Below are 27,632 nucleotides of genomic sequence, written 5' to 3'. Positions count from 1 at the left end.
GTTCAAGCCCTACACAGGGCTCTGTGCTGACAGCTTGGTGCCTGGAGCCTGGAGCCTGCTTTGGAGTCTGTGTCTCCCTCTTGCTCTGTCCCTTCCTTTCTCATTCTCTTTCTCTCTCAAAAATAAACATTAAAAAATAAATAAATAAATGTACCGACCTGCTCTTTGTTTTCCATTTCTTCTATCTGTTGCTTGTTCATCTTTCTCCTGTTCTGCCTTCATTCAGATAAAACTGAGTGTTTCTTAAATGTTTCCAGTTCATTTCCACTATTAGTTTATTAACTATATTTGTCTGTTTTATCATGTGTGTGTGCATGTGTGTGGTTGCTCTAGAATTTACAAAATATACCTTTACATTAACACCATCTACTTTAAAATACTAATATACCTCTTCACATATTCCATGGTCTGCTTCCTCCCATGCCCCTCCGTCTCTGTGCTACCGTCACCACTCATTTTCATCCAACATGTTATAAATTCCATAATGTATTATTATGTTTGTTTACATAATTTTTTTAAATTTGTATCTTTTATATTTGCACAGATACTTCCTATTTTGAGTTCTCTTCATTTCCTTGTGTAGATACAGATTTTTACCTAGTATCCTTTTTCCTTTTACCTCAGTGAGTTCTTTCATCTGTCTTGCATGGTATCTGATAAGAAGTCTGACTTTTGCTCCTTTGTATATCAGATGCATTTCCCTTTTCCTCCACTGGATGCTTTTAAGACTATTCTTCATGACCTGTTTTTAGCAATTTGGTTATTTTAGGCTTTGGTGTGGTTTCCTTCTGCTCGGGGCTAACTGAATTTCTTGGATATGTGTGTTTTCATCATATTTGGATAGTGTCCAGCCATTATTTCTTCACAACGCAGAGCACTAACCATGATACAAGCAGAGCCTGGCCATTATTTGTTCAAATAATTATGACCCTCCCCATCCTGACAGTTCAATTGTACATATGTTAGACTACTTAAGATTGCTCCGTAGGTCACTGAAACTTTGTTCATTTTCTTAGTCTTTTTTTCCTATCTGATCAATCCAACCCACTACTATCAAATACCAGACAGTGCAACTTTTAGATCATTGAAGACTATAGCTTGTTGTGTCTTTCTCTACAGTGTTGGCACAATTATGTAACCTGCAGATCAGGTGGCCCCTTTCATTATTCACTTCTCATGTCCATCAAGGCAAGACCCAGACCAGACTACTGTGGGACTAATTCAGCCCATTAGTTACTACCTGTGGCCCTTCTGAGACCTTGACCAAATGCCCCATGTGTGAAGGGGTCTCTCCATTCTGGGTTGTGTGGTCTATATGGGAGCTCTAAGAACTGGTCCACCTTGGGCCTTCCTTACTCTCTCCTTGTCTTCTTCCACACACAGGCAGACCATGACTGAGTCAAACCCTTACAAGGGGACCACTTTGAAGATCTCCAGAGCTCTTCTGCACAACTTCTTCCTCTCTATCATTGTTCCCCTCAAAAAACAACTGCCTTGACCTCTCCCAAATTCCCCTCGCTGCCCGCTAGCACAGTGACTGCTAGGCCCTACTTGGGTTCTGCCTCCCTGCTTTGCCTTTAGGCCACAGGCTAAGGCACCAATAGAATTCACTTCCTTTCCTGCCTTCTCCCAGTGATCCATCACAGTCCTTACCTGCCTGCTGTTTGATGTGCAAAAACATTTCATACCTTTTGTGTGGTTTTCTAGTTGTTTTTGGAAAGAGGTCAATTCCCAGAGCAATTAGTCCCTCATGGTCAGAAGTAAAAGCCCCCCAAGAGTTAAACAAGATATATTCACAGTTATAAACTGTGAATCAGTATGCAAATGTTAGCACATGAAAACACATCAAGGTAAACAGAAACACCTCATGGTCCAGATTTTTCTTTCTTTTTTTTTTTTTTTTAAACTCTACCATAAAGACTAGTTCACAAGGGAGAACACAAAGTCAAATATTCTGGAGAGGTTAATTTTCCCCAAAATCAAAAATTTCTGAATTACTCAGAGCATGAAATCTCTTCACAAAGTGGTCCTTTTTTACAAAGCACTGACCCTATAAAAATGCAAATAACTCCTGGAGAGAGAATAGCACTTTACATTTTCCTCAATTAAGGAGACTACAGTTAGAATGGGTCATCTGTGGGCAGCATGAGCCATCGCAGTGGAGGGCATTGGGAGGGTCTGGGTTGTGAGCCAAGAGGAATTAAGTTGAAGGAGAAAGCACATTGCTAACAGGAAAGAAGGAGGGCAGAGTGATCAACTTCATAGCTTTGCCCAGGGCAGGCCCCAAGGGGAAGGATTTGTCTGCCAGCTCTATTTCCCTGGGGTCCTATCTGTAATTACCATCACAGCTCATTGATTTTCAATTCTTTCTATTAATACATTTATTGGCCATTCTGACATTATTAAAATCAGTCTAACTCTGCTTCTTTAGTGGAGGATAGCTTCTCCTTAAGAGTTTTGCAAGCGCAGAGTCTTTCCTGATTTTTTTTAACAGTCTTCTTGTATTAGCAGCTTCTGCATATGTTTTTCTTTGAAGTCAGGTGGTGACACGCAAAGATTTCACTACAGATCAAAAGATCTCAAGCAGTGGGTCATCAGAGAATATTAAATGATAAGCAAATTCATATGTCTAAGATAATTCCACCAATTTCCTAGCTATGCTGGCTCCTGTTCCCCAGTAGGGGAGGTAATAATGAGGCTCTGTTAAAGGGTAATGCAAGTGGCATTTTTATAATGTCTTTTCTTTCCTTCTGATAAAGTCATTAAAGTAACACTGCCTTGCTAAGCTTTTACACACAGATATATAGTAAACCTTTTTATGTTAAATTAAACATAATGGATTACAGAAGAATAAAAAAGGTTTGTTGTTGTTGTTGTTCTCAAAAGCTACTAAATGTTCATGTAGCTGCCTCTCTAAAACATTCCCCAGCCCATGGGTAGGCTCAGCTACAATACTTGCACCTGTCTCTGTCTTCATTAAGCCTCAAGAGTAAGCTCTTTTCCAAAAACAGCACCTCTCTCCACATTCTCAATATTCTACTGGCTGGCACTGACTCTCACTTACCATACATCACATCTGAATCCTATTTATTGAGCCCTGACTAGCTCTAAGCTCCTGGTAGTGGGATGATGAGGAATAATGAGAAACAGCAAGCAGGAGCTCCACAGAATTGACTTCATGGTACTAGTCAGCCCTTTGTGTTACAGAAATGCCTTCACCCCCTCGTGATGAACGTCCTGTGGAATGGTCTGCAAGCTGCCTCTAGGAAAAGGGCCATTACTTCCTTCTGCGCTGCCTCTAAAATGAGGGAGCTCCTAGGGACCTCTGGCTGGCACTTTTTGTTAGGAAGCCAGGGAGAATACAATTAAATCTGTCTGCGGCCATGCCTGCACCCTTCCCGGCTCCACACTTTCTCCGGCACTGCTGTGGTTGGTGAGGGACTCAGGTCAGCACCTTCCCCGCAGACTCGGAAAACAGCGAGGCTGAATGAGGCAGGTTTCCTTCGCCTCTCCCCCTCTGACACCTGTGCTCCCATGTCTCTTTATACTTTTATTTAGAGAGCGGCTTTTCCTTGTTAAACATTTACTTTCAAGAATTTCAAACATACACACAATTAGGCAAAATGGTTACCCAAGCCCCCTGACATGCGGCTTCAATAAAGACCGAATCCTGGCCGGTTTTATCTTTTTCCCCATTCATTCTGCCCTCCCATTTCATTTGCAGCAAATCCCAGACAACCAATCACCTCACCTATAAATATATCAATAAGTTATCTCTAAAATATACAAACCCACAGTTCCTTTCTTTAAAAAAATGTGGCCAATACCACTGCCACACCAAAATACAACGTCATTTTTGTGTTAATAACTGAATGGATTTCTGGCTTCATTATTCCATTTTTTTTATGTGATAAAATCTAATCAGAGTTTGAATCTTTTTCCAGATATGCTTAAATAAAAATTCAAATAAAAAAATAAGGGTTCCAATTTGAGATTTACCTTAAATCTTCTTTTAAAATGATAAATTAACCCAGATGTTGAATCCCTACTAAATACGATGGGAGAACTGCAGTGACTGAAATTTGAGGAAATGGTGCCCTTCTTATTCCTGCTCTTCTTCAAAGGGAGAACACGTATTCGGTGCCCACTCCGTGCAGGCAGGTTCTCGTGAGGCTGGGTGGAGCTGCACGTCACATTCCAGAAGAGAAGAACTAGGTGGATGAGACCAAACGGGACCCACAGAGCCGGCCCCCAGCTGACAGAGCACCTGAACTCTGGTCTGTCCCTCTTCAAAGTCTAGGCGTTTCTACTTCCGCAGGTAGCTTCCTGCAGTAGGAGGGTACGGGTAGTAGCAGGGCTGTTCAACTCCTAATGGGGAACGCTTTGTCTCCCTCCTGGCCCGTCGCATGACTCAAAGAATGTCAGATGGAAGTGGGGTAGGCTTCTCACACCCCCACTGTACAGATGAGGACACAGAGGCCTGGAGACATGAAGTAACTTCCCGATGCCTTTCCAGCCAGTAGGCTGCAAGGCCAGGAACAAAACTGCATTTCATGTCTTTGAGGCAGTACCCTTTCTCTGCCACCGCCTCATCTCCGGGTGGAATCGCTCCAGTCCTCTTCCTGCTTTAGTCCTTTGCTTCATAACATGTGAGAACATCCAAAGGCTGACAGCATTCGGGAAGCTCTTGTAACAGCAGGACACAAGCACCAAAGGTCACGGTCAAAGTCATTCTAACACTCCTTGCTGTGCCCCTGAAGTGTATCACAAGAGCACATGCCCTTCCCATGGACTGCTTAGCAGCGTGTCTGCATTACCGACAAGCCTGGAGAAAACGGAAGTCATGTTTCGAGAGCCTACAATAATAATCTACTTAGATGTCACACAACTAAGGATGCAGGAGTCCGAGAATCCCGAGCAGGAGGAAGGCACAGACAGTCGGTGTCAATATGCTCCTCCGTCTACCCAAGTTCACGTGGCTGCAAGGTGAAGATGATGCCACCAGTGAGCATGTATGTTTCCAATATTTCCAATTTTGGGGGGGGGGTGGTTCACAATGACCGGATGAAGTAGACAGAGCAGGTTTATAACAAGCTGCTGACTGGTTTCCTAATTCCTCACCATGTCAGTTCTAATGCCCAGATAAGGAAAGCATGCATTTCCGGAGCACGTATCATGTGCCAGGACCTACAAGAAAAATGCACGAAACAGTTCTTGTCCTCTAAGAGCTCACAATCTGACTGAAGAGATATGGTCACAGTCACACACTATAAAACACACACATGTAAAAGAACGAGGAAAGGCAGCCAGAACTTTTCAGAGAAGGGAGAAAGCAGAGTGGCTAACCTAGGCTCATTCTGCAGTCTTTCTTCCCACTCTGAAATGTGGTCAGCAGGTCCTGAATTCCTTGGAGGGGTTAGGGGAGATGCATGGGGCAGCTGATGGCAGAAGACCTGAGGCACTATTTTTAGTCAGGAGGGAAGAAGGGCACATGTGCCTTCCTGGTGAACTGCCGAAACAGAAGGTCATGTGACATAGTGTATCTTTACAATGCCGCCTACAGCCTGAACAGCGGACTAGACTTTTCTTCCCCAAGAGACTAGACTTTAAGTGTGATGTCTTAAAAACTGTCTCAAAATTAGGTTTTGCAGAGAGATTATGGAATCCAATCCTTGGTATCAAGCACAGGCTTTCTCATTCATTGTTGTGATGCAGAGATTATTTCCTATAACTTTGTGTTCATTGTAACTAATAGCTCACCTTTTCCAGAAGCCCATAATCACATGTGCGATTAGTTTAATTTCACCAAGGTTTACATTTTCTTATAAAGAATCAAACTTCAACCAGCTTTTAACAGTAAATGAGGAAAGAATCCTATAAGCTTGAGAGGCGTCTATGTGGCTCAGGCAGTTATGCGTCCAACTTCCGTTCATGGTATGATCTCATGGTTCGTGGGTTCGAGGCCTGCCTTGGGCTCTGTGCTAACAGCTCGGAGCCTGGAGCCTGCTTGTGATTCTGGGTCTCCCTCTCTCTCTGCCCCTCCCTTGTTCATGCTCTGTCTCTGTCTCAAAAACAAATACATTAAAAAACCTAAAAAAATAAAGAATCCGACTGAAATCAAGAAATCTTTAGAATTCTAATATTCCTTATCTAAAAAGAGTTCTAATTCTAAAATTATACAGATTACCCATCCCATTATCCCCAATTAAAAATGTCAGCAAAATGATCAAGTTCCCTAAATGTGAAGTTCCCTAAAATCTAGCTTTAACTTAAGAAGAACTGATATACAGTACTACAGATGACTAAATATAAATTAGTTTTCCATAAATAATTAGGTCATAAGACATTCCATTAAACACTGTGGGCCACTTCTCTTGAAGCTTTACTGTGAAAGAGAATGAAATTATATCTGCCACATATTTAAGAAATACATACAAAACTAAAGAAAAGAACAAAATCAAGGTTTTCTTTCCCTTCCATGTACATTATCTAAATTAGGGTTCAAATACTAACATCGCTCCACTCACAAGAAGGAAAATTGATTTTAATGAGTAGGCATTAAATAAAACCTATGAACCTACCATTTTCCCTGTCTCTATTTAAGCAGTAAATACTTTCCATAAATGATGTGGCTGGCCTGAGGTTCTTATTCGCACTGTAAAACCTCTGGAAATATCGGTTTTTGGTTTTTTGCATTGAAATCTTTCAAACTTACCTTAAAACTGTAAATTTTATAATATAGGAGAGAGAAACATTCTGGTATCATCAAAGATTCCCAGAACCAGTGACCACAATGAACCATCCTGCCTCTGACCTGCAGTCTCTGACTGGCTTCTATCCATTTCTGCCTCCCTCCAACATGCATCACTAGAGTACCTTTACTGCTACTCAAGTTGAAGAACACATTGTGAAATAAAACCAACAATGTGGAATATGCCACTTTTTAGTTTTTCCATCAACAATGAAAAAAGGTTATCCTCTGTGAAAATGAGATGCTATGGTCTGTGTGGTGTGTTAAACGTGGGGTGTACAGAAATTTATTTTATGAAACTGGTGCTCATGCACTTAGATTAAGAAAACAGAAATTCCAAAGAAATAAAACAACTCCTTCCTGTGCTGGGTTAAACATCAAAGGTAAAAACTACTTGGTTTGGAGGATATAGAGTTTAACTTGTTGAATCAGGCTAGAAAATCCAGGTGAACAGAAGACTTTTTCCAATGCTTTGTCTACAACGAACAAGTGATACTAATAGCTGCCACACAGTCTTTCTTTCAGGATGCTCCACTGCCCAAGTTTTGGGATGATTCCATGTGAGTTGGTCATCATGTCATGTGCAGAACTGGGAAGGTGCATTATAGGTTGACATACCGTATCCACCAAGTTCACTGCAGAGCTACTACTATGAACACTGAACATAAAGGTGAAATGATACCCCCTCCCATGATGGGGGTCTGTTTCAGACACAGGCTTAGAGTGAGGAAGAGAAATATACATTGAGATGCAATACACCCAGCTCCACATGGCTCAGGAATGTGGAAGTTACCGGAGAAACCGTCTACATGCTACCATCTAGATCCATACCTCAGTTCCTCATTATGAAGTCCTTTTAATATTTAATAGTATCCTAACCCCTTGAAGGGGGTCCCACATGAAGTCATGCACAAAGATTCTTATAAGCAAAATTTTATTCATATTGAAAATTTCTTCTGATTGCTTAATTACAAAATATTGCCAATGTTTTGCTTTTTTGAGTAAGAGATATATTCATAAGACCAAATATCTAAATTTATGTACTTTTTGTGGTCATCTGTACTGCCTCAGTGGTGGTGGGTTAATAACAGAGGTAGGCAGTGTGGACTGAGGCACAGGACCAATGCTTTCTCATTTAAATACAAAACATGGTCAGCCAATGCTGCCAGCAGTCATACTGCCCTTATAATTTTAACTTGTGAACTACAAATGTTAACAATGATAAAATCACCTATGTCCTTTTTAAAGATGTGCTCTTAAGTCTTCATATTTTCACTAGCCATAAGTTGTCAATTTCACTATGTATCCATCCTTCAGCCTTCTTTTGCTTTTATGAGCATTTCTAACTCACTGACCTGTATTTCCTCAACTATTCTCTAGTCCTCATGAAATTTAAAAGGGTAAATACAAGTGTCAAAAGACAAATCAATCCAAAAAACAGTCACAGTCCCATACCTGTACTCTGTAATTTTCTCACTAAGAAAGAAACAAGCCATTTTGACATGGAGTTTATGGTACCATCTTATTTTTTAATACTACCCTCTTTGCCCTGGATTTTTAATATCTTTTCAAACAGTCACTAATTTAAATAAATCCATATGGTTCTTATAAGGTCACTGTGTTTTCCTAATTTTAGGAAGTTATCTTCTCAAGCTGGTAATATTTGAGGGTGCAAATGGATGAGAATCAGGCTCTGGTGATTTTTCCTCAAGAGAGAAAAGCACAGGCAAGTGCAAATCAGAAGTGTTCTGCAAACTTCAATAGTGTTCTGCAAACTTCAATATGCTCTGGAAATGACTGTCACTTTCAAAAAGAGAAGAGGGTGGGGCATCGTTGGAAACTTACCCCTTGCTCAGATTCCAAAAGCTCTGTTTTGACTCTAACTGACGGCATCCCATCAAGCATTAACATTCTGTTCTCAAAGGTGTTGATATTCTGAGAATAAAAAGAGAGAGGGAGAGGGGAAAGTCAGTTGTAAAGCAATCAAAACAGGACATAGGGTCAAATCTTCCGTCACTGCAGTACATTTAGTACTGCTAACCTAATTTTTTAACAATGAAGTATAATTAAATGAGAAAAGCAGTATAACCAATTATCCCCCCATTCGGAGCTTTCATTTGAAATAATGACCAAGAAGTTGAATTAATCAGTCTGATTCCCTGACCTCTGGGTTGGGGGTCAGACTATAATAAACTGAAGTAAAGAAACCTTAACATTAATATATATGTGGCTGGAGCAATTCATCACACTTCCGCAGTAGTAGTGGAAGGAAGCAGAAGGCGAGTTTCCTTCTTCCTTAGTTCTGGAGGTTACATTGTGTAGAAATCCATAAAGGAGAAGATAGATAAAAATAATGACTATCCTCTCCTAGTATCATCAAAGTCTGCATAATTTTAAAAACAAGATAATATAATTCTGGAGACTAAATTTCGGTATGGCCATTCTGATCAAATGAAAATTCCTATATATCCGACCCAAGCATCTATTTCAAAAACAACGAATATAAATTTTGGATTGAGAATGAATTTTTAAGCTGAAGTCGTAACCAAAAACTATGTAACAATTTGTTTTCTGTTTTGGTGCATGTTTGGCTGAATCTACCACTTCTTTAAAGGAGACCCTATTTCTATCGTGACTCAATAGAATTTCAAACAATATTTATGAAAATATTAAATCAGGGTTATTTTCTACTAGTTTTCACTGCTTTGGGGATGTTCTTTTTTTTTCCCATAATATTTTATTGTCAAATTGTTTTCCATATAACACCCAGTGCTCTTCCCCTTAAGTGCTCTCCACCATCACCACGGGGATGTTCTAAAGTCAATAATCTATGAAGGGAGTCAGAAAGACACTTATCAGTGCTAGCTTCAGGCCAAACTCATGTTTTAAATCATGTTTTAAAACATGTTTAGAATGTCAATCTTACCTTCATATCCTGCCCGAACTAAGAAACAAAAATGACTAGATTTGAGTTTTTAGAATGATTTCTTTGCTCACAGAATGTAAGCATATGACACTAACACGATCTTGTGAAAAGAAAGAGAGGTGTGTTTCTAAATATTTTGCCTGATGACAAAGGTTAATAGCATTTCTAAACCTGTAGGGTTTCGCCTTTCACACAGCTGCTTTTCTATCAAATAGACAGTTAAGTAAAAACAACTCCCACTTCAACAAATCATAAATGTATTTATTACCAAATAATACCGACAGAGTGCAGTATAGTAAAGCTCTAATTATCTCTATTTCTTGCCACTCCTTTTTGTTTAAGAAAAAGAAGAAATAAAATGTATAGGGCCTCTTATCACAAATATTTGCTCTGACGCATTAACAGGAAGAAAAAGCAAATTTACTCTGGAGCTAACTAATGAGCATTTAAAAATTCCATGCTACCTAGCCTATCAGGCAATAAAAAGAAGAAAAACTGCTGTCATGTTCTTTCCTTAGAAATGTACAGTATTATTAAAACTGGCAGGAAACAATTTTTTTAAATTTGGGCTTTTGACGTGTCCATATTTTGTAGGCATTTTGCATCCTGATAGCTCAGAGCAGAAAGAGCCGTGGTATCCCTGGCAAGCTCAGTCAATTTGTTCCAAGCTCGAAATCCTTTCACGGAGGCTGGTGAGCTGTTTACATATCAGGCATGGATCTCAAATCCTAATGTGCCCCTTGCTCCTGTGGTTGGAAGCAGCCAGAGTAGCTGGCAACCATCCGGGTTTCGAGAGAGCCTTCCCGCAGCCCTCAGCACCCCTGCCCTGCACAGTGGCCAGAAACCTACCCTAACAAAGCATCCCCTAGGCTGTTTGCTTGGTGGACAATGACGAATGAGTAGATATTGCTTCCTACCCTGAGGAGGTCTTGCCCGGACGAAAAGGGAAGAAGATATGCCTGGCAAAGCCAGGGCAAAGACAAAGAGCGATTCTGGAAAGACAGGTTTAATGAACTGGTGGAATCTGATTAGAGGCTAATGTCCCTTTTAGTGCTTCGTACCAATTTACAGCCGATATACTTTAGCCATGCTCCTCACAGGCTGTGATAAACTCATTAGTTTAAAAAATGCAAGCTAACCAGAGTCTTTGAAGTTAAAAACTGATCATGAAAACCTGACGGGGCCCATGTTCCATGGAGCCCACTTAAATATCTCTGTATTTTTGTGATTTTTTATATTGTTATTCTTGAATAACTCTACATCTGTTACAGACAGGATGTACATCTGAGTTTCAAATAAAAGTGGAAAAACAAAACCTATCGAAAGTTTTTTCAAGAAATGAAGTTTTCCCTGGAACTCATCCTCTTTCCGTGATTTTCCGGGATCATCCACTGCCACGATCATAACAAACACCATAAATAACAAACTTCACAGCTAAGAAACCAATCACCAGCTATTAAGCTCCAATGGTGCAGATTTGATCTGTATATATGCTCAAAAGCAATACTGTAAATATTTATAAAGTATATTAATCTCTACATTCATGATTCTAACCCTATTTAGTATAATCATAGGCACTGAGCATCATACCATATTCCAGCCCATCCCAGAAATGGTATGGTTTTTATAAGGCACGTGCTAACTGTATAGAGGATATAGTACCTGAAACAAAGTATTAATAGATTTATCTCCGTAGGCTAAAATCAGATACACACCATCTCAGCTGACTGTAGACTTTAAATATGTAATAAACTCTAATAATTTGAAATTACTGTCAAACATATCTTGCCATGATCTTAATCAAAACATATTTGCTGTGTAATCAATAGCTCAATTGAGTCCCAAGAGGTAAATAAAATTACACAGTCATCAATTTTAGTAACATGGTACTCTTCATACATTTTAATATTATTGAATCCTATATAATTCACATATGTGTGTATATGTGCATATACACAGGCACACACATAGGTGTATACACTTAAATTACTTGATTGAGTACCTTTTATTAATTAATGCAAAAGTTACCATCCGATTTATTAGCTGGCTGTTGACCAATTATGTGTGCACTGAATGAGAACGGTATCTGGACCTTCCTGTTTGCAAAATAACATGTGCAACACAGAAGTCCAGCTGGCGGCAGCTTTCCTAGTCCAACGAGTACAAGCACAGCCTTCAGTGATGCTAACATCTCAAAATGGCCTGCATGGACTGTGCAGCAAATAGGGACTGATGTGCAATGATCATCTTATAAAAACACAGGATGGGGAAGTAACTTCCAGGGCAACTCTGACCATCTTTCTGCCCTCCTACACCCCAAATGCAAGTCTTTTCTTCTCACCCCTCTTGGCTGTGGGTCAGGTCACCCAGTTCTTTGGAGAAAACATAACTATTTTATCACAACCTCAAAACTTGTGCTGAAACACCAGAGAATTAGTGAATTGCTCTTGCTTTTTACCTTAAGGATCAACAAACCTAAAGAAATAAGAATTGCACTTGGCCAACAGTTTCAGATTTCTAACGCTATGCAAAAAAATCACATTGTCGCATACAAAAAAAAAAAGATGTTAGTATTATCTTGGTAACAGACATAACACTAACACATAATATTTGCATATTTATTAAGGATGAGGCCTTGTAGTAAGAGATACTTATTTAGTCCTTATAATAGCCCAAGAGGTCAAGGCTTATTATCTGAAGATGAGGCATTTGAGACACAAGGAGGTTAAACTGTCCAAGGTCTCAAGGTTACTGAGTGGTAGAGCTCTGTTACAAGCCAATTGTTTCTCCCTCCCCCATACTTCCTCAGTCCTACCCCTACCCCCCTCATATCTCTCTCTCTCTCTCTCTCTCTCTCTCTCTCTCTCTGTCTTTCTCTAACTCTCAGGAGCTCTGGAATCTCAGTTCACAGCTCCTCCCAAGATGGAGTTGATTTAGTGAGTGCACTGGATATACAACTTCTGGTCACTGATGAGAATCAACATTTGGGGAAATATCAATAAAAGGTCAAATAAAACCATGGTTTCAAAGCTATTTCCTTTTTTTCTTTCTTTAAACTTTCAACATATTTTCTTAGCTTTATGAGATTATACATCCTATCCTAGAAATATCTCATAATTAATTTAGCAAGTCAATCCCATCCTGATTTCAACATCCAGAAAAATCTATAGTAATCTCATCTGCTACCCAGCGTTGTGAAAATATTCATACACCCTCGGTGGCTCATTCAATACTTTCACAGGAGTTTTGTGTACTTAGATGATACAGGAACTTCATCTTGTACATTAGATCCTCAAGAGAGACACATCTGGGCCTCACATTTAATTTATAATCGCTTAGGTTAAGTGTAAAAATATATTTCCCTAAGCTCACATACCCCCACAATGATTAGCCAATTTGATACAGGACATATGCATAATCAAAGTACCTTAAAAATGGTACAAAATAAACATCAGTTCAAACCCACTTTGCCATTCTGTCCCTGCCCTGCATCCTTCCCTGCTTTGCAGCACAAAAGAGAGGACATCATGGTTATGACCATATTAACAGGACTAAGAGCTAAACCAGAGACCTGCTGGAATCTCCAATGAAATCCCCTTCTGTGATTTCAATGATCCATTTTACACAGGATTCCAAAATATCTGTCTTTAGTCTTAAAAAACAAAACCCTTCCATAATACCTCACATTGAACCACAGAATTATATGTCTCACAAGGACTGGTAAAACTGCACTTGCAGCAATTTCTATTTTCCTGAGATCAAAGATCATTCTGTTTCCTATGCTGGCAAAGTGCTAAATTACCACGACAATGCAGTTCACACTGGTATTTTTAAAATGTCAACTAAGATTTCAAACAACACCCCCCCCCGCATTAATACAAAGTGTAGTAGAATGTTATTTTTGTCATTCGTATCCTGAAGACCTGTACACACCCGGGGGTTGTGAGTTAGCCAAATCTCTCTACAAACATGCAGTGAGGGTCTCTGCTACACCAAAGTCCCTTCATTCCGTCCATGCCACATCTGTGCATCATGAGGCATTGTGTGTGGCAAAAAACAGGGGCAAGCCAAAGACTGAAGAACAGAAACCAGGTAAAAACCCAGGACAATATCATGGCCTGAGAAGGGCCAACCCACCACCAACTCCCCAGGAAAGGGGTGGGGGTGGGGGGAGGGGAGGACAAAACTTCAGTGTAGCCGGGCAGGTGTTACCATTGAAGGGAGAGACCTACTGCGCAGGAGCAGGTGTCCAGCTACCAGGACAAGTGCACAAGTAATCTCGATGTCATGTAAAGATAAAAGAATTACTCAGCTATAAAAAGGAAGGAATTCTTGCCACCTGCAACAACACAGATAAACCTTGAGGATGTCATGCCAAATGAAGTAAGTCATAGAAATGCACAATCAAATGATCTTGCTTATGCATAGAATTAAAAAAAAAAATGAGCTCACAGATACAAAGAATGGACTGGCGGCTGCCAGAGGCAGGGTATGTATGTGTGTGTGGGCGGGGGAGGTGGTCAAAAATGCAAACTTCCAGTTAGTTACAAAATAAGTAAGTCTTATGGATGTAATACACAGCAGAGGGACTATATTTAATAAATACTGTATATTTGAAGACTGCGATGAGAATAGATATTAGAAGTTCTCATCTCAAGAGAAAAAAATTTGCTGTGTAAGATGATGGATGCTAACTAGACCTATCGTGATCTTTTCACAATACAGGTTCAGAGAGATTAAGGAATCTGCCCAAGATGATGAAAATGGAAGGCAGTATAACTCTGGGGCCAAGTCTACTTTCCACTGCGACCAGAGAGAGAGAAGTTCAACCGCGGAGAACTCCCACAGGGGCTGCAAAGCTGTATGAGCCCAGGGCTACCCAAGCCACTCTGGCTCCGTGCTTCAGGCTCCTGATCTAACAAAAGGCTGGCACCAGGGCTGACGTGAGGGCCTCGAGGCAGAGGCAGGCTGATGAGAGGTGCACTGAAGGCACAGGGTTTTAAGGCCAGTCCCAAAGTCCTTACCTTGTCCTACAGGGGGTACCTCTGACCTTTTGCCCAATTGCTTACATCTGCTACCCAATCCCATTTTATCCCATTCTGCTCAAGCTACATTTCAACCATGCCATATGCTGGGTTCTCTAATGTCAGTCAGCATGCACCCCACTTTGGATCTTTTATCCCCGCCCCCTGCACCTCCCCCACTCACGTGCACAAGCACACTCTGTCTCAACAACAAACATCTTTAAAAAATGCTCTCTCGTCTGGGCCTCTGTGTCTTCGATTCCATCTTTATATCCATCACTACCTGACACATTTTTGATTTTCTATTACATGAGAACGTAAGTTCCAGAAAGGGCACAGCTTTCTTTTTTGTTCATAACAGTATCCCTACCCCCAGACTTATAACTGTGTCTAAGAGGTAGTATGTGCTCAGTAAATATCTGCTGGGCTAATGAAAAGAATAAATACAGGCAGACATAAGGTCAATTCATTCTCCTGAGTCTAACTGCCTAGGTGATCACTGATTGTTGACAGATGAGAAGAAAAGGATAAGCAGAATAGGAAGGATAAAAAATGTCCCACATGTATGAGAATTTAGACATATGGCTGGAACATACTGCTTATTGGAAGAAAAAATGGAGAGGAGATCAGGTAGGGAACTTTGGGTCAGGTGGTAAAGGGCCTTATACATTATGGCATCTTCATTTATTCATTAAAACGTGTTAATTTACTGCCATTATATGCTAGCCACTAGGGGCCTAAGTGAACAGGATATAAACGTTCCCCAAGAAATCTGTTTGGGCAATACATGACTGAGAGTTGTGAAGGCTTATTATGCAGGACATAGGATATTTATGCTTTGTGTTTAGAAAGATAGCACTAGAATTAATTTGGAAGATGCCCTATACACATGTGGACTTTATGCAGAAGCAAGAGGCAGTTCACAGGCCACCCCAGCAGATCAGGGGAGAGATGATCGGGGTTCGACTAATGGCTGTGGCAATGGGAAGAGAGAGGAGGAATGAACCTCTCAAAGGTTCGTAGAATGAACCACCTTTGATGATTGACAAGGCGGGAAAAGTGTGCTGATGAAATAGAGCAAGAGGGGGTGTCAAGGATGGCACTAATTTCTGTAGACTCTTCATGAAGTTTAAGGCAGGAAATCTAACAGGAAAAGCCAACCGTATCTTGTATTCCTCCAAAATCCCTTAAAGGACCTACTAGACTCTGGGATACATGAATATGTGAGTGTATCATTTAATTTCAACATTTTTTTCATACTCAAGATCTGACACACACAGAGGAAGATTTCTCTTAAACAGATTATGCTCAAATATCATAAGAGGTACATAAAGACAGATTTATCCAAACTTAGAAACACAGGTTTGATTGAAATAAAGCAAACACGTCTCATTTTATTAGCTATATATTCAAGACAAGAACTAATTGTTTTTACTAACATTGTCTCCAGGATTTGTAAAGTTTTACAGACTTCTGTGATTATCGAAACTTAAAAAAGGAAAAAGGACAGATATTTGCCAAAGAAAGTTTAAAAAGACTGTACATTAAAATATTTATCAGCCATTACCCTTTATGAAAATCGTGTGGATAATAAAGAAAACACATCCAGAACACTGACTGGATTATATAATGAAATAACAGCGCTGGTCTCTGCCTAGAGAAAATTAAGATTTCTATCGAGTATTAAGTCATTTATTTTCTGAAGGAAACAAAGGAAATGACTATTGACCTATACTTCCACCTTTCCTGGTCTACAATGATGTCAAAAGGCTCCTTATCAAATCCAAATGGGTTATCTTATTAAAACATGGGCTTGTTGAGTGTTTGTCTCCTGCACAGCCTGAAGAAACAATAATGAAGAGTTAGGAATAAGTAAAAGAATTTTGAGGAGAATCAAAAATTCAAGTTAATTTTTTTTTTTTTTTTTTTGGATTATGACTAATCTAATGAAAACAAAAAGAGAAACTTGACCTTAGGGCTCTCCTCCATGGCCAGAAAAATGTGTAAACTACAAACAAGAAAACTAGGTTTTGTCTTTTTCTCAAAGAATGTATATTTACTCCCTTATTATTTTATACTTTAAACATTTAGTTAAGATTTTATACTGAGTAAGAGATTACTTGAAAACCCTAGGCACAATATTGGTTCTTAACACATGTATCAAAAGAATAAAGGTAGAAAAAAATGAATTTTACAGGTTATTTCATCCAAGAGAGATTGTCAAAGCATGCAAAAGCACTATACAGCATTAACCATGTTGTCAAAAAATGCAGCAAAAGTAATTGCTATTAAAAGATTATATCAATAATAATAAAGCCACAATAGTTTGCATTGTCTGCCCAGCCATGTCAGATATACCACAAAGTGGCCATGAAGTTTCCTCTCTTTCCTGCACCACTCCCCCAATACCCTGGATCCCGGGAAGGCACGGAAGGCACTACTGGCTGACTGCCAAATGCATAGGCTCAACTCAAAATGTAATCTGTCAGTTTCCACGTATATTTACCTCTAGCTGTGATTCTTCCACATTTCACAAATGATGTCTTCAGGTGTAATAATTAAAGTTTCTGTATAATCCAAATCCTGTCCTAAGTCAACATTATAGGCAATATCTACTTTCATTTTATCTCAATACCATCTCTAAGAATTCACACTACCTGATCATTTACTTCTTAAAAGCACTCTAGCTTCCATATCTATACTTTTTTTGTATGCTTTCATAATTGCACAGAAATGTGAATAAGAATAGAATATTGCCTAGAACACGGGCTCAGTGAATACACTTCCTGGGTTATACTCAACGCACTTGTTTGGTATTTAATCAGTTTTCTTAGATGCAAAATGCAGATAACGTCTGCTTCACAGAAGTGTTGTAAGGATTCAATGAGATAATGCAGAGAAAGTGCTTCAGCACATTAAAAGTCTTTTATGCCAATAGCTGTATTATTAATTTTAGTTAGTAGTAGTAATATAGCAATACTATTTTTACTATTCTTTCCAAACTTATATTTAAGTAAGGATGTTCTAATCTGACTTCTGCTTGATTCTGCAGAACCCACTCAGTCTTCTGTGTTACGTTCTCTATAGTTATTATAAAAGTAGAATGAAAGTGGTAAATTTGTTTAAAAATACTGATGATAGACAATGAAGAACAACTGAGCTACACAATTAAAATATATTTTCCCAGAAAGAATGGCAAGAATGAACTATTTTGTCTGTTTAAAACCGTGAGGATGTGCACCAATTAGACATGGACACAGCTTGCATCTCCCTGGGCACCCCAGTGAGGGCATTTAACATCTCTAACTACCAGACACAACCCTGAAGAGTCGAATGGCCCTTCCCAGCAATCTGAGGTTATTTGATGCAATGCTAAAAAAAATTTTCTTTCTGGTTCCCCTTCATATGACTGCCCAGAAAGACACTGTTTCAAAGAAAAATATTTACTACTACAACATATCTAACATGTATGTTACTGGAGAAGATACCTACGGAGTGGTCTATAATTTGAAATGTACAAAACTTTCAAAATTATTTGGGGAGAAACAAAAGAACTATGGAGAAGGTACCATAAATCCAAATGGCTGAAAGTTTAAAATGTGTGCATCCCGGGCAATATGAAGTCAGTGCCATTAACACCTCCGTGTGATGATCTAAGCTGCCGTCACCTTGAATGTCCTTCTACCATCCCTGTACTTCCTCATTTCATCAACCACCCTTATCCCGTCTAAGAATTTCGATACAGTATGTGTATGTGTGCATGTGTATATAAATTAAATCCAGGGCTATCCCCCCCAATTTTATGGGTACTTCCCAAATTCTAAAATGTAACACAATGAAAGTCAAAAAAGAAACAAAATATATTCAACAGAAATCTGAAGTACACGCTTTTATGAAGGAATTACGGAAGTGCACAGCATTTACTCAGGCCTTGTAACATCCTGTCAGCCTCCTGATAAATTGGACCCATAAAAATAGCAACAGTATAATTTTGAACCTGTATAACTGACTGTACCCGGGAAGCTTCCATTACCTTTTTCTGCTACTTGATACTGAATATGGCTAAAATAAATGTTACATGTAAAGAGAGTAAATATGCCCTACTTAGGAAGGCTAATGCCATCACTCAAATATTCCTTTAGACCAGGGCTTTTCAACATGTGCGAAATGGACATTCAGACCAGATCCTTCTCTGTTGCAGGGGCTCCCCCGTGCGTGTAAAATGTCTGGCCATGTCCCTCCCTCCGACCACTGGACCCTGGTAGCACTCTCTCACCCCCACAGTTGTACCAATGAAAAATGTCCTCAGAAATTACCTAAAATCAAAGGGCGGGGGATGGTGAGAGGAGGAAGGTGCCCCTACCTAAGAAGTACTATCTTGTAATTACTGATATTATGAACTCATTAGGAAAGAATCTTAATTTTATGTTGAGTTTTATTGCCCAATAATATAAACACTACCGCAATATTAAAAGAAAGTAATATCCGATATTAAGAATATCTATAGTTTACTTTAAAACACACCTGCTGGGAAATTAGCAACATTTTCTAAGATGGTTTTATTATTTTGCTTAAATTCCTTCTAGACCCCTTTCTAATTTACCCACTAAACAAATGCAAAGATCCCAGAAAGGAGCTTTTGAATGCTATAAAATTGAATTTAGTTCAAGCTACAAGGGCCTAAAAGAAACCTGGAGGATTTCAGTATTAATATAGCAATTCTGGGAAGCGCTCCTGACCCATTCTTACACATGGCTGGTGAGAATCAACCCAAGTAGCCTCAAAAATCCCCAAAGAAACTGTAATCACCCACACAAACATGGCCATGCATCCTGCATTGAGAAACTAGAACTAGAAGCCTGACTTTGGCTCAGGTCATGATCTCATGGCCCATTGAGTTCAAGCCCAGTGTAGGCTCTGTGCTGATGGCTCAGAGCCCGGAGCCTGCTTCACATTGTGTCTTCCTTTCTCTCTCTCTCTGCCCCTCCCCTGCTTATGCTCTATCTCTCTCTGTCTGAACAAACATTAAATGAACAAACATTAAAAAATTTTTAGGGGCACCTGGGTGGCTCAGTGGGATAAGTTTCCAACTTCAACTCAGGTCATGACCTCACAGTTCGTGGGTTCGAGCCCCATCTCAGGCAATGTGCTGCCAGCTCAGAGCTTGGAGCCTGTTTCAGATTCTGTGTTACCCTCTCTCTCTGCCCCTGCCCCACTTGCAGTCTGTCAGTCTCTTACTCTCTCTCTCAAAAATAAATAACATTAAAAAAATTTTTTTAAATTTTAAAACAAACAAAAAAACCCCAAAAAGAATCAATCTAAATGCCAAACAATAAGAAACTAGTTGAATGGATGATGGAATACACAAACCACTAAATAGTATTTATGCATTTCATTTATAATACGTAGGTTTTTGTCTTGAAGTTGATGAACGATCACAAATAAGTGAAAAAAGAGATGACAGAGTATGTTGCCATACATTTAAAATCAAAGCTCATAGCAGCAGAGAGAGCACAAGAAAGATAAAGAGGGAGAGGGACAGAAAGAACGAAAAAGGTAAACATTCAAAATTACAAGTGAAAGGACAAGGATAGTTTTCATTTTTGCCTTGACAAATTTTCTCGCTTTTTATGAACTTCATGCATCTCTATAATTAAAAGAAATACATTAAGTGTTCAAATTTTGAGATAAAAAAATAACAGATTAAAAGGAAAGCAGATGAGAAAAATCCAAGGAGAGAAATCAATGCTTTTATTCAAATTCTCTCATAAAGTATAAAAGTGTCACATCATTTCTCTAACCTTGAAAGCACATGCACGCACACACATGTACATACACATGCATAGTCATTCATGTATATATTCGTGCTATGGTTACAATTTACTGCAAATCTAAAAAAAAGAGTAAGTGAAACTGAAAATAAGTTATTGTCTGTTACATTTGTAATTGAGACATTGAATCCTGTTATATTGCTTCATGTGGGTTATCAATTATTTGCAAATATTTTCATTATACAGAGATCTGTGATATCTTGTTATTCAATCTGCAAATTATGTTCTAGGCAATTCCACGACAATAGAAAAATGGACACATGATACTATTATCTTGTGTTAAGAATTTGGCACCCTGAAAAAGAAGCTATAGGCCAAATACTTCTGTTTATTTATTTATTTTTTCTACATAGAGCAGCAGTGAGTAAATTTTAAAAGATTTTAGTCTTTTGAAATATCCATCTTTTCTGTTCTTGTGTGAAAAAGTATAGGAGCAGAAAGATTTACACTCATCAGATTTTGAAACAAAGTGTAACATCTTACAAACCACTGCACTCTCTGCCTGTTGTACAGATCTCTGATTATGTAACAATCTTGGAATTGTTCTCTGAGGAAATTCCTAGAGAGTTGAGAGGAGAACAACTGGATTCTCAGCACTGCATTTTTGGAAGAACGGAAAGTATCCTCAGGGACTGTCTGTTTCCAGGCCACCACTAAAGTCACCAAGCAGTCCTAACAACAAGAGCCAAATAAACAAATATTGCAACTTGTGTTAGGTCCATCGGAAAAGTGAGGTCATAAGGCAAACTGCTGCCCTAAACACTGTAAAGACAGAAGGATGTAGAGAACTGCCAACTTGCCAGAGAGAAACCCTTGAACAAAATCTGTGGGAACCAGTCAGTGATGGAGTAGAGAAACCGGACCTGTAATAGGCTCAGGGTGGACAGCCTGCGTTAAAAACTCCAGGGGAGTTCCTTCAAACTATCCCCAGAGGAAGGGTTTCGACTGAAAAATGTCAGAGGGCTAAACTTCTCAACAAGGCCTGCCCTTAGGCTCAGTCCTTACCAGAGCCCCCAGTTATGGTCTTATCGACACCTAATCTACCTGCAGGAAGGGCCATACACAACTGCAGCCCCTCCAACCATTCTGTTCATAGAAGAGGGGTGGAGAGTGGAAGCTGAGAAGCACTGGTCAAGTTCAGAGTCAAGAGGCACAGTTTCACCAAAAGACTGGCACCTAACCATAAGATTACAGAACCTGTCGTCTCTCCCTATACCTCACCATTACTAAAAAGCTATTTACTACAGTTCCTTTTATCCAGTATATCGTGTCTACCTTTCCATAAAAAATTACAAGGCAGACTAAAAGGCAATCTGAAGAGAGTAAACAAACGTCAGAAACAGAGTCAAATATGGAGGACGTTTTAAGTGAGGAGATTCAAAAATTTAAAAGTGTGTGTGGTTTTTTTTTTTTTTAAGTTTAATTATTTTGAGGGAGAGAGAACGTGTGCACACATAAGCAGGAGGGGCAGGGGGCTGGGGGGAGGGAATCCCAAGCAGGCTCCATGCTCAGTGCAGAGCCTGGCACAGGGCTTGATCTCAGAACTGTGAGATCATGACATGAGCCAAAATCAAGAGTTGAACAGTTAACTGACTAAGCCACTCAGATGTCCCAAAGCTATGCTAAGGGCTTTAATAAAAAAGGCAGACAACATGCAAGAACAGATGGATAATATAAGCAGAAAAATGGAACTTCTAAAAAAAAGACTCAAAACAAAATGCTACTGATCATAAAAAAAAACACTGTAACATAAATGAACAGTCTCTTGGATGGGCTAATACAAGAAACAGGAGGTAGGAATTAGGCATCCTTTGATATTATAAGGCATTCACACTACCCATGAAACAGAATAATACTATTTAAAAGTAGACATGGATTAGTTGTAAATGTGTACTGCAAACTCTAGGACAGCTACTATAATAATTTAAAAAGAAATCTAACTAATATGCTAAGAAAGAAAATAGAATTATGTATAATGTTCAGTTAAGACCACGAAAGCTTAAAAAAAATGTGGAAGAAAAAAATGGGAAAAAAGAACACAGCAACAATGACAATAGAAAATAATAACCAACATGGTGGATTTAATCCAACTACATACATAATTACTTAAATATTAATGGTCTAAATATACCAAATAAAAGGAGAGATTGTCAGAGTGGATCAAAAGACAAGACCAAGCTATACGCTGCCATAGAGAATCCAGTTTAAATATAAAGACACATATTTGTTAAAAGTAAAGGGATGGAGAAAGATATATCATACTAATTAAAAGAAAGCAGCAGTATCTATTATTTCAAATAGATCAGACTTAAAAGCAAGGAAAGCTATTAGGGATAAACAGAGATATTATATAATGATAAAGGAGTCAATACTCCCAAAGACAAAACAATTCTTAATTTATATGTGTCTAACCACAGAATATCACAATATATAAGGCAAAATCAAACTAGAACTTCAAGGAGAAATAAGTGAATCCACTATTTCAGGTGGAGACTTAACACCCCTCTATCTGAAATGAACGGGGTGCCTGGATGGCTCAGTCAGCGGAGCATCTGACTCTTGGTTTCGGGAGGGGTCATGATCTCATGGTTCATGAGTTCAAGCTCTAAGTCGGGCTCTGTGCTGGCAGCACAGAGCCTGCTTATGATTCTCTCTCTCTCCCTCTACCCCTCACCAACTACGTGGTCTCAGTCTCTCTCAAAAATAAATAAACTCTAAAAAAAAGAAGAAGAAGAAGAAGAAGAAAGAAAGAAAGAAAAAAGAAAAAAAAGAAATGGACAGATTCAGTGGACAGAAAATTAGCAAGGACAGAACTGAATTCAACAGCACAATCAACCAAATGGATAGAATTCACATCTATAAAATAGGATTAGAGAGGAAGTTTCTCAACTTGACAAAGAATACTTATAATGGACAATTTTATACATCACATTGATTTAGTAAAGCATGCTCAGATACCAGGTCAAACATTATTCATGGGTTTGTCTGTGAGAGTGTTCCAGAAGAGATTAGCACTTGAGCCAGTAGACTGAGTAAAGAGGATCCGCCCTCACATGTATGGGTATCAAGCACCAAAACATATGAAGAACTTTAAAAAAATCAACAATAACACAAGCAACTTGATTAAAAAATCAACCAAAGACCTTAAGAGACACCTCATCAAAGAAGATAAACAGATGGCAAGTAAGCATATAAAAAGATGTTCAATATCATATGACATTAAAGAACTGCAAATTGAAACAATGAGATCACTACATCTATTCGAATGGCCAACATCTAAAACACTGACAACACCAAATGCTGACAACGATGTACAGAGACATGAACTCTTATACGTTATTAGTTGGAATGCAAAATGGTACAGCTACTTTCTTACAATACTAAACATACTATTACTATTACAGGACCCTGTAATCACACTCCTTGAAATTTGTCCCAATAAAATGAAAATATATGTCCATCCAAAACCTATAAAGGGATGCTTATAATAGTGTTCATTCATAACTGCCAAAATGTGAAAGCAACCAAGATGTCGCTCAGTAGGTGAATAAATGAATCGTAGTACATCCCAACAACTGAGTATTAATCAACACTAAAAAGAAATAAGCCAGAAGGCCATGAAATGACATGGATGCAACATAAATGTACATGACTAAATGGAAGAGGCCTATCTGAAAAGGCTACATATGGCACGATCCCAACTAGATGACATTCCAGAAAAGGTAAAATTAGGGAGACAGTAAAAACAAAACAAAAAAAGAATAGTTTGTAGGGGTGAAGGGAAACTGAAGGATAAACTGGAAGAGCAAAGAGGAATTCTAGGGCAGTGGAACTATTCTACATGAAAGTACACTGTGTGTACATGTCATTATACATCTGTCCAAACCCACAGAATACACAACACCAAAAGTAAACTGTACTGTGTACTGTGGACTTTGAATGATACTTACTTATCAATATGGGTTCACAGACTGTAACAAATCCCCCCCCTGCTGTGCAGGAGGTCAGCAGCAGGGGAGGCTGTGCATGGGCGGAGGGCACCGGGCGGGACAGAGGAACGCTCCATACTTTCTACTCAGGTTTGCTGTAAGCCTGAAACTGTTCTCAAAATAAAGTCAATTAAAAAAAAGTTCTCTGCTTTAAGTTTAATCTCAAATTGCATTTTTAAAATTTAAAAACAAGAATATATTCTTTAGAGTAGCCTCAAAAAAGCAGTTAAAAAAACAAATGGATAATTCAAAAAGGCATGCTTACTTTATTCAGAGGACATCGGAAATAATATCTAGACACGTGCAAGAATGGTAATTCCTAAAAACAACCATGATTGCCAAGTCTATAAAACCACCAAAGTAGCAAGATGCTAGCCCAAGAGTTTCGAAGAAATAGACGAGTCTCCCACAGCATTTTATACTGTTTAAACTTACTTAAAACAGTGATTCGAACGTTATTCTATTATCCAACATTAACTGTGAACATTTTGTCAAGACCAGTATAAGGGATTGCTTAATAATCTCAAATACGGGCAACAGGTCATTCTGCATTTAATCATTTTTCTCCCGGCAGTAAAGAAAACTGTCACCAGCGTATGTGTTATATTTAGACTAAATACAACTAAATAAGGCCATAAAAGTTATTTTTTATGCCAGAAGATATCAGAAGGGTATGGACACACACACACACACACACACACACATGTGAGGTACAGCTGCTGTAAGTACATATAGGACTTTGATTTGCAGGTCTCTGAAAAATGTCTAAAGGGAAAAACAACTGCAGATTTTGAGTCACAGAACTCTGCCTCGACTAACCCTAACTTCTCAATCTGTGTCCAATTTTATAATGAATTATGTGAACATTAAAAAAACAGTGTTAGGTAGTGAGTTTTCTTACTTCCAAAAAAATAGCATAGGTCATTCAACAATGTTTTAGTGACAATTCTTTCTACCAATCATCCTTTAGGTTTAAAAAGTATTCAGCAAGATCATTCCATTTTTCTATATAGAAAAGTTTTGTGATGATTTAGTACTTGATATGATGCAGTCACATCAATAGATAATTTTTTCATTAAAATTCTGAATAGGGGCAACTTTAATATTTCAATAGAAAGGGTTACAGAAAAGCAATATAAAATGCTAATATAGTTGTCTAAGTGTAATCACGTGCACTATAGCATTCTACATTTACATTTCTTCAAGCTATTAGTTTCTAAGTAAGAAACCACGTACTGCTTGAGTGCTAAGATCTGGTTCCCTGGTTGACAAGTGCAAAGATCCAAAGGCAAAAGAGAGCACACCTCTCCATGATGGATGGGAGGAAAAACCCAGCATTCTGTAATTACGAAGAGGAACGCAAGCAGGAACATCGCCTGAGGCTCGACTCATGGGCCTATTTTTACGATCTATTACCAGGGAGGCCAACAAATAGAGAAGCTAACTTGAAAGAGCTGATAGGTCCTCCTAAAGTAGGGGGACAAATATCTGAGGTCTAATTTTTTATCTTCAGAATCCGCCATCCAAAGCTGAGACACTGAGAAAGTGCTCGGTGCTACGGTGTCACTTTTAAGAGGAAACCTAGGTATTCGGTAGTTTTTCACACCTATGTGAATCACAGCCAAGGATGAAGAGCAATACGGTCTATAAGAAAACACAAATACTAATAAGCTTCCAACAGTAAGATCCTCAACAGCTCTTACCGATGGTGATCTGTGGATCTCTGTCTATGGTACAGTTCATAGAACACAGGGGTGCAAAAACAAGCTACCTAGGTCTTTTTTCAAGGGCAAAAGAGCACTGCACTCTACACTAAAATTTCAGAATCACTCTCTGAGAACCTGATATATATCCAGCTCTACTACATAACCCAGAACTTTTTAGATGTCTACATTCTCCCAAAATAGTATCAGAATAAACTGTATGAGGTGGGGTAAAGATGTTCAGACATAGTACTGTTGATCTGAACCTGAAGTATAATATTTCAGGGAAGCCAAAGGCCAAAACAGCTCTATATGCAGTGTTCCCCAACTGTTTGTACATTGTGGATATGGAGAATAGGTAACGGTTCTACTATACAGTGGGGTCATCAGACAAGGCTGGCCTTGGCTGACAATCCCAAAGGCTCAAGAGATGGTTACCTCAGGCACAACTGTAACTCGTCTGCAGGACATCGCTGTGACTTGATGACATGCCAGTCGGAAGACTTTGCCATAGGATCAAGTACCCTGAATATGACTAAGTTACAAATAAAACAACCATGAAAAGCAGTGCTGTGAACCAAAAAAAGTACACTTTTTTAAGACAGTACATACCTCATGTATTTACTTCCAATGGAAGAATCATCAAAGAAATATGTTTATATGAAGTCTCCGTAAGAAATATATTTTAGAAGTACAATTTATTTTATTTTTAATTTTTATGTTTATTTATTTTTTGAGAGAGAGACAGAGTGTAAGTGGGGGAGAAGCAGAGATAAAGGGAGACACAGAATGCGAAGCAGGCTCCAGGCTCCAAGCCACCAGCACAGAGCCTGACACAGGGCTCAAACTCACGAACTGTGATCATGACCGGAGCCAAAGTCTGATGCTTAACCAACTGAGCCACACAGGTGCCCCAAGTACAATTTATTTTTGACGGCCCACTTGTTCATTCTTCCACAAAATTTAGAAAGTGTTAACTTGATTTTTCTAACTAACAGATACAAGGCTTCCAGCCTCTAATTACCTCTGCGCAGTCCTATACAAAGACTGATCAGGTCTGCAGAGTGGGGTGGTAGATGAAAATGCCAGTTATCACCCAGGCGGAGACCCTGCCTTCAATCTACATGGCTATTTATGACCTCGCCGTACACAATCCACAGGAGAATCTTGCGGAAGCTGATTCAAAGTCCCTCAGGTTGGGATTGCAGAGAACTCTCCCACACATGGCCTAACACCACCATTCCCTTTCTCCCCATTCATTTCTCCTCTCCAAATAAGACCAAACACATGAAAACTTTCCACAATCAGCATAAGGCCCGAGGTAGCAGGAATTTCAGTACAGGAAAAGAACGGTAGTTATTCAGCCCCATGATAGCAGGCTTTTCAAGCTAGGACCCGAGCATCTCAT

The 27,632-nt window shown here is 39.0% G+C and overlaps 1 protein-coding gene across 5 annotated transcripts in view; it reads right to left on the bottom strand.

The window, feature by feature from the left end:
- KLF12 (Kruppel like factor 12) overlaps positions 1-27,632 on the bottom strand; it is a 432,829-nt gene that overhangs the window by 234,799 nt on the left and 170,398 nt on the right. For all 5 annotated transcript variants that reach the window (XM_029936613.1, XM_029936610.1, XM_029936609.1 and 2 more), the window contains one exon: positions 8,597-8,686. In XM_029936613.1, coding sequence (XP_029792473.1) covers positions 8,597-8,686 — 90 coding nt within the window. The remainder of the gene's footprint in view (positions 1-8,596; positions 8,687-27,632) is intronic.

The sequence above is a fragment of the Suricata suricatta genome, chromosome 4 (assembly GCF_006229205.1).
Source record: "Suricata suricatta isolate VVHF042 chromosome 4, meerkat_22Aug2017_6uvM2_HiC, whole genome shotgun sequence".
NCBI classification, from domain to species: Eukaryota; Metazoa; Chordata; class Mammalia; order Carnivora; family Herpestidae; genus Suricata; species Suricata suricatta.
This window is presented reverse-complemented; position numbering and strand designations above follow the sequence as displayed.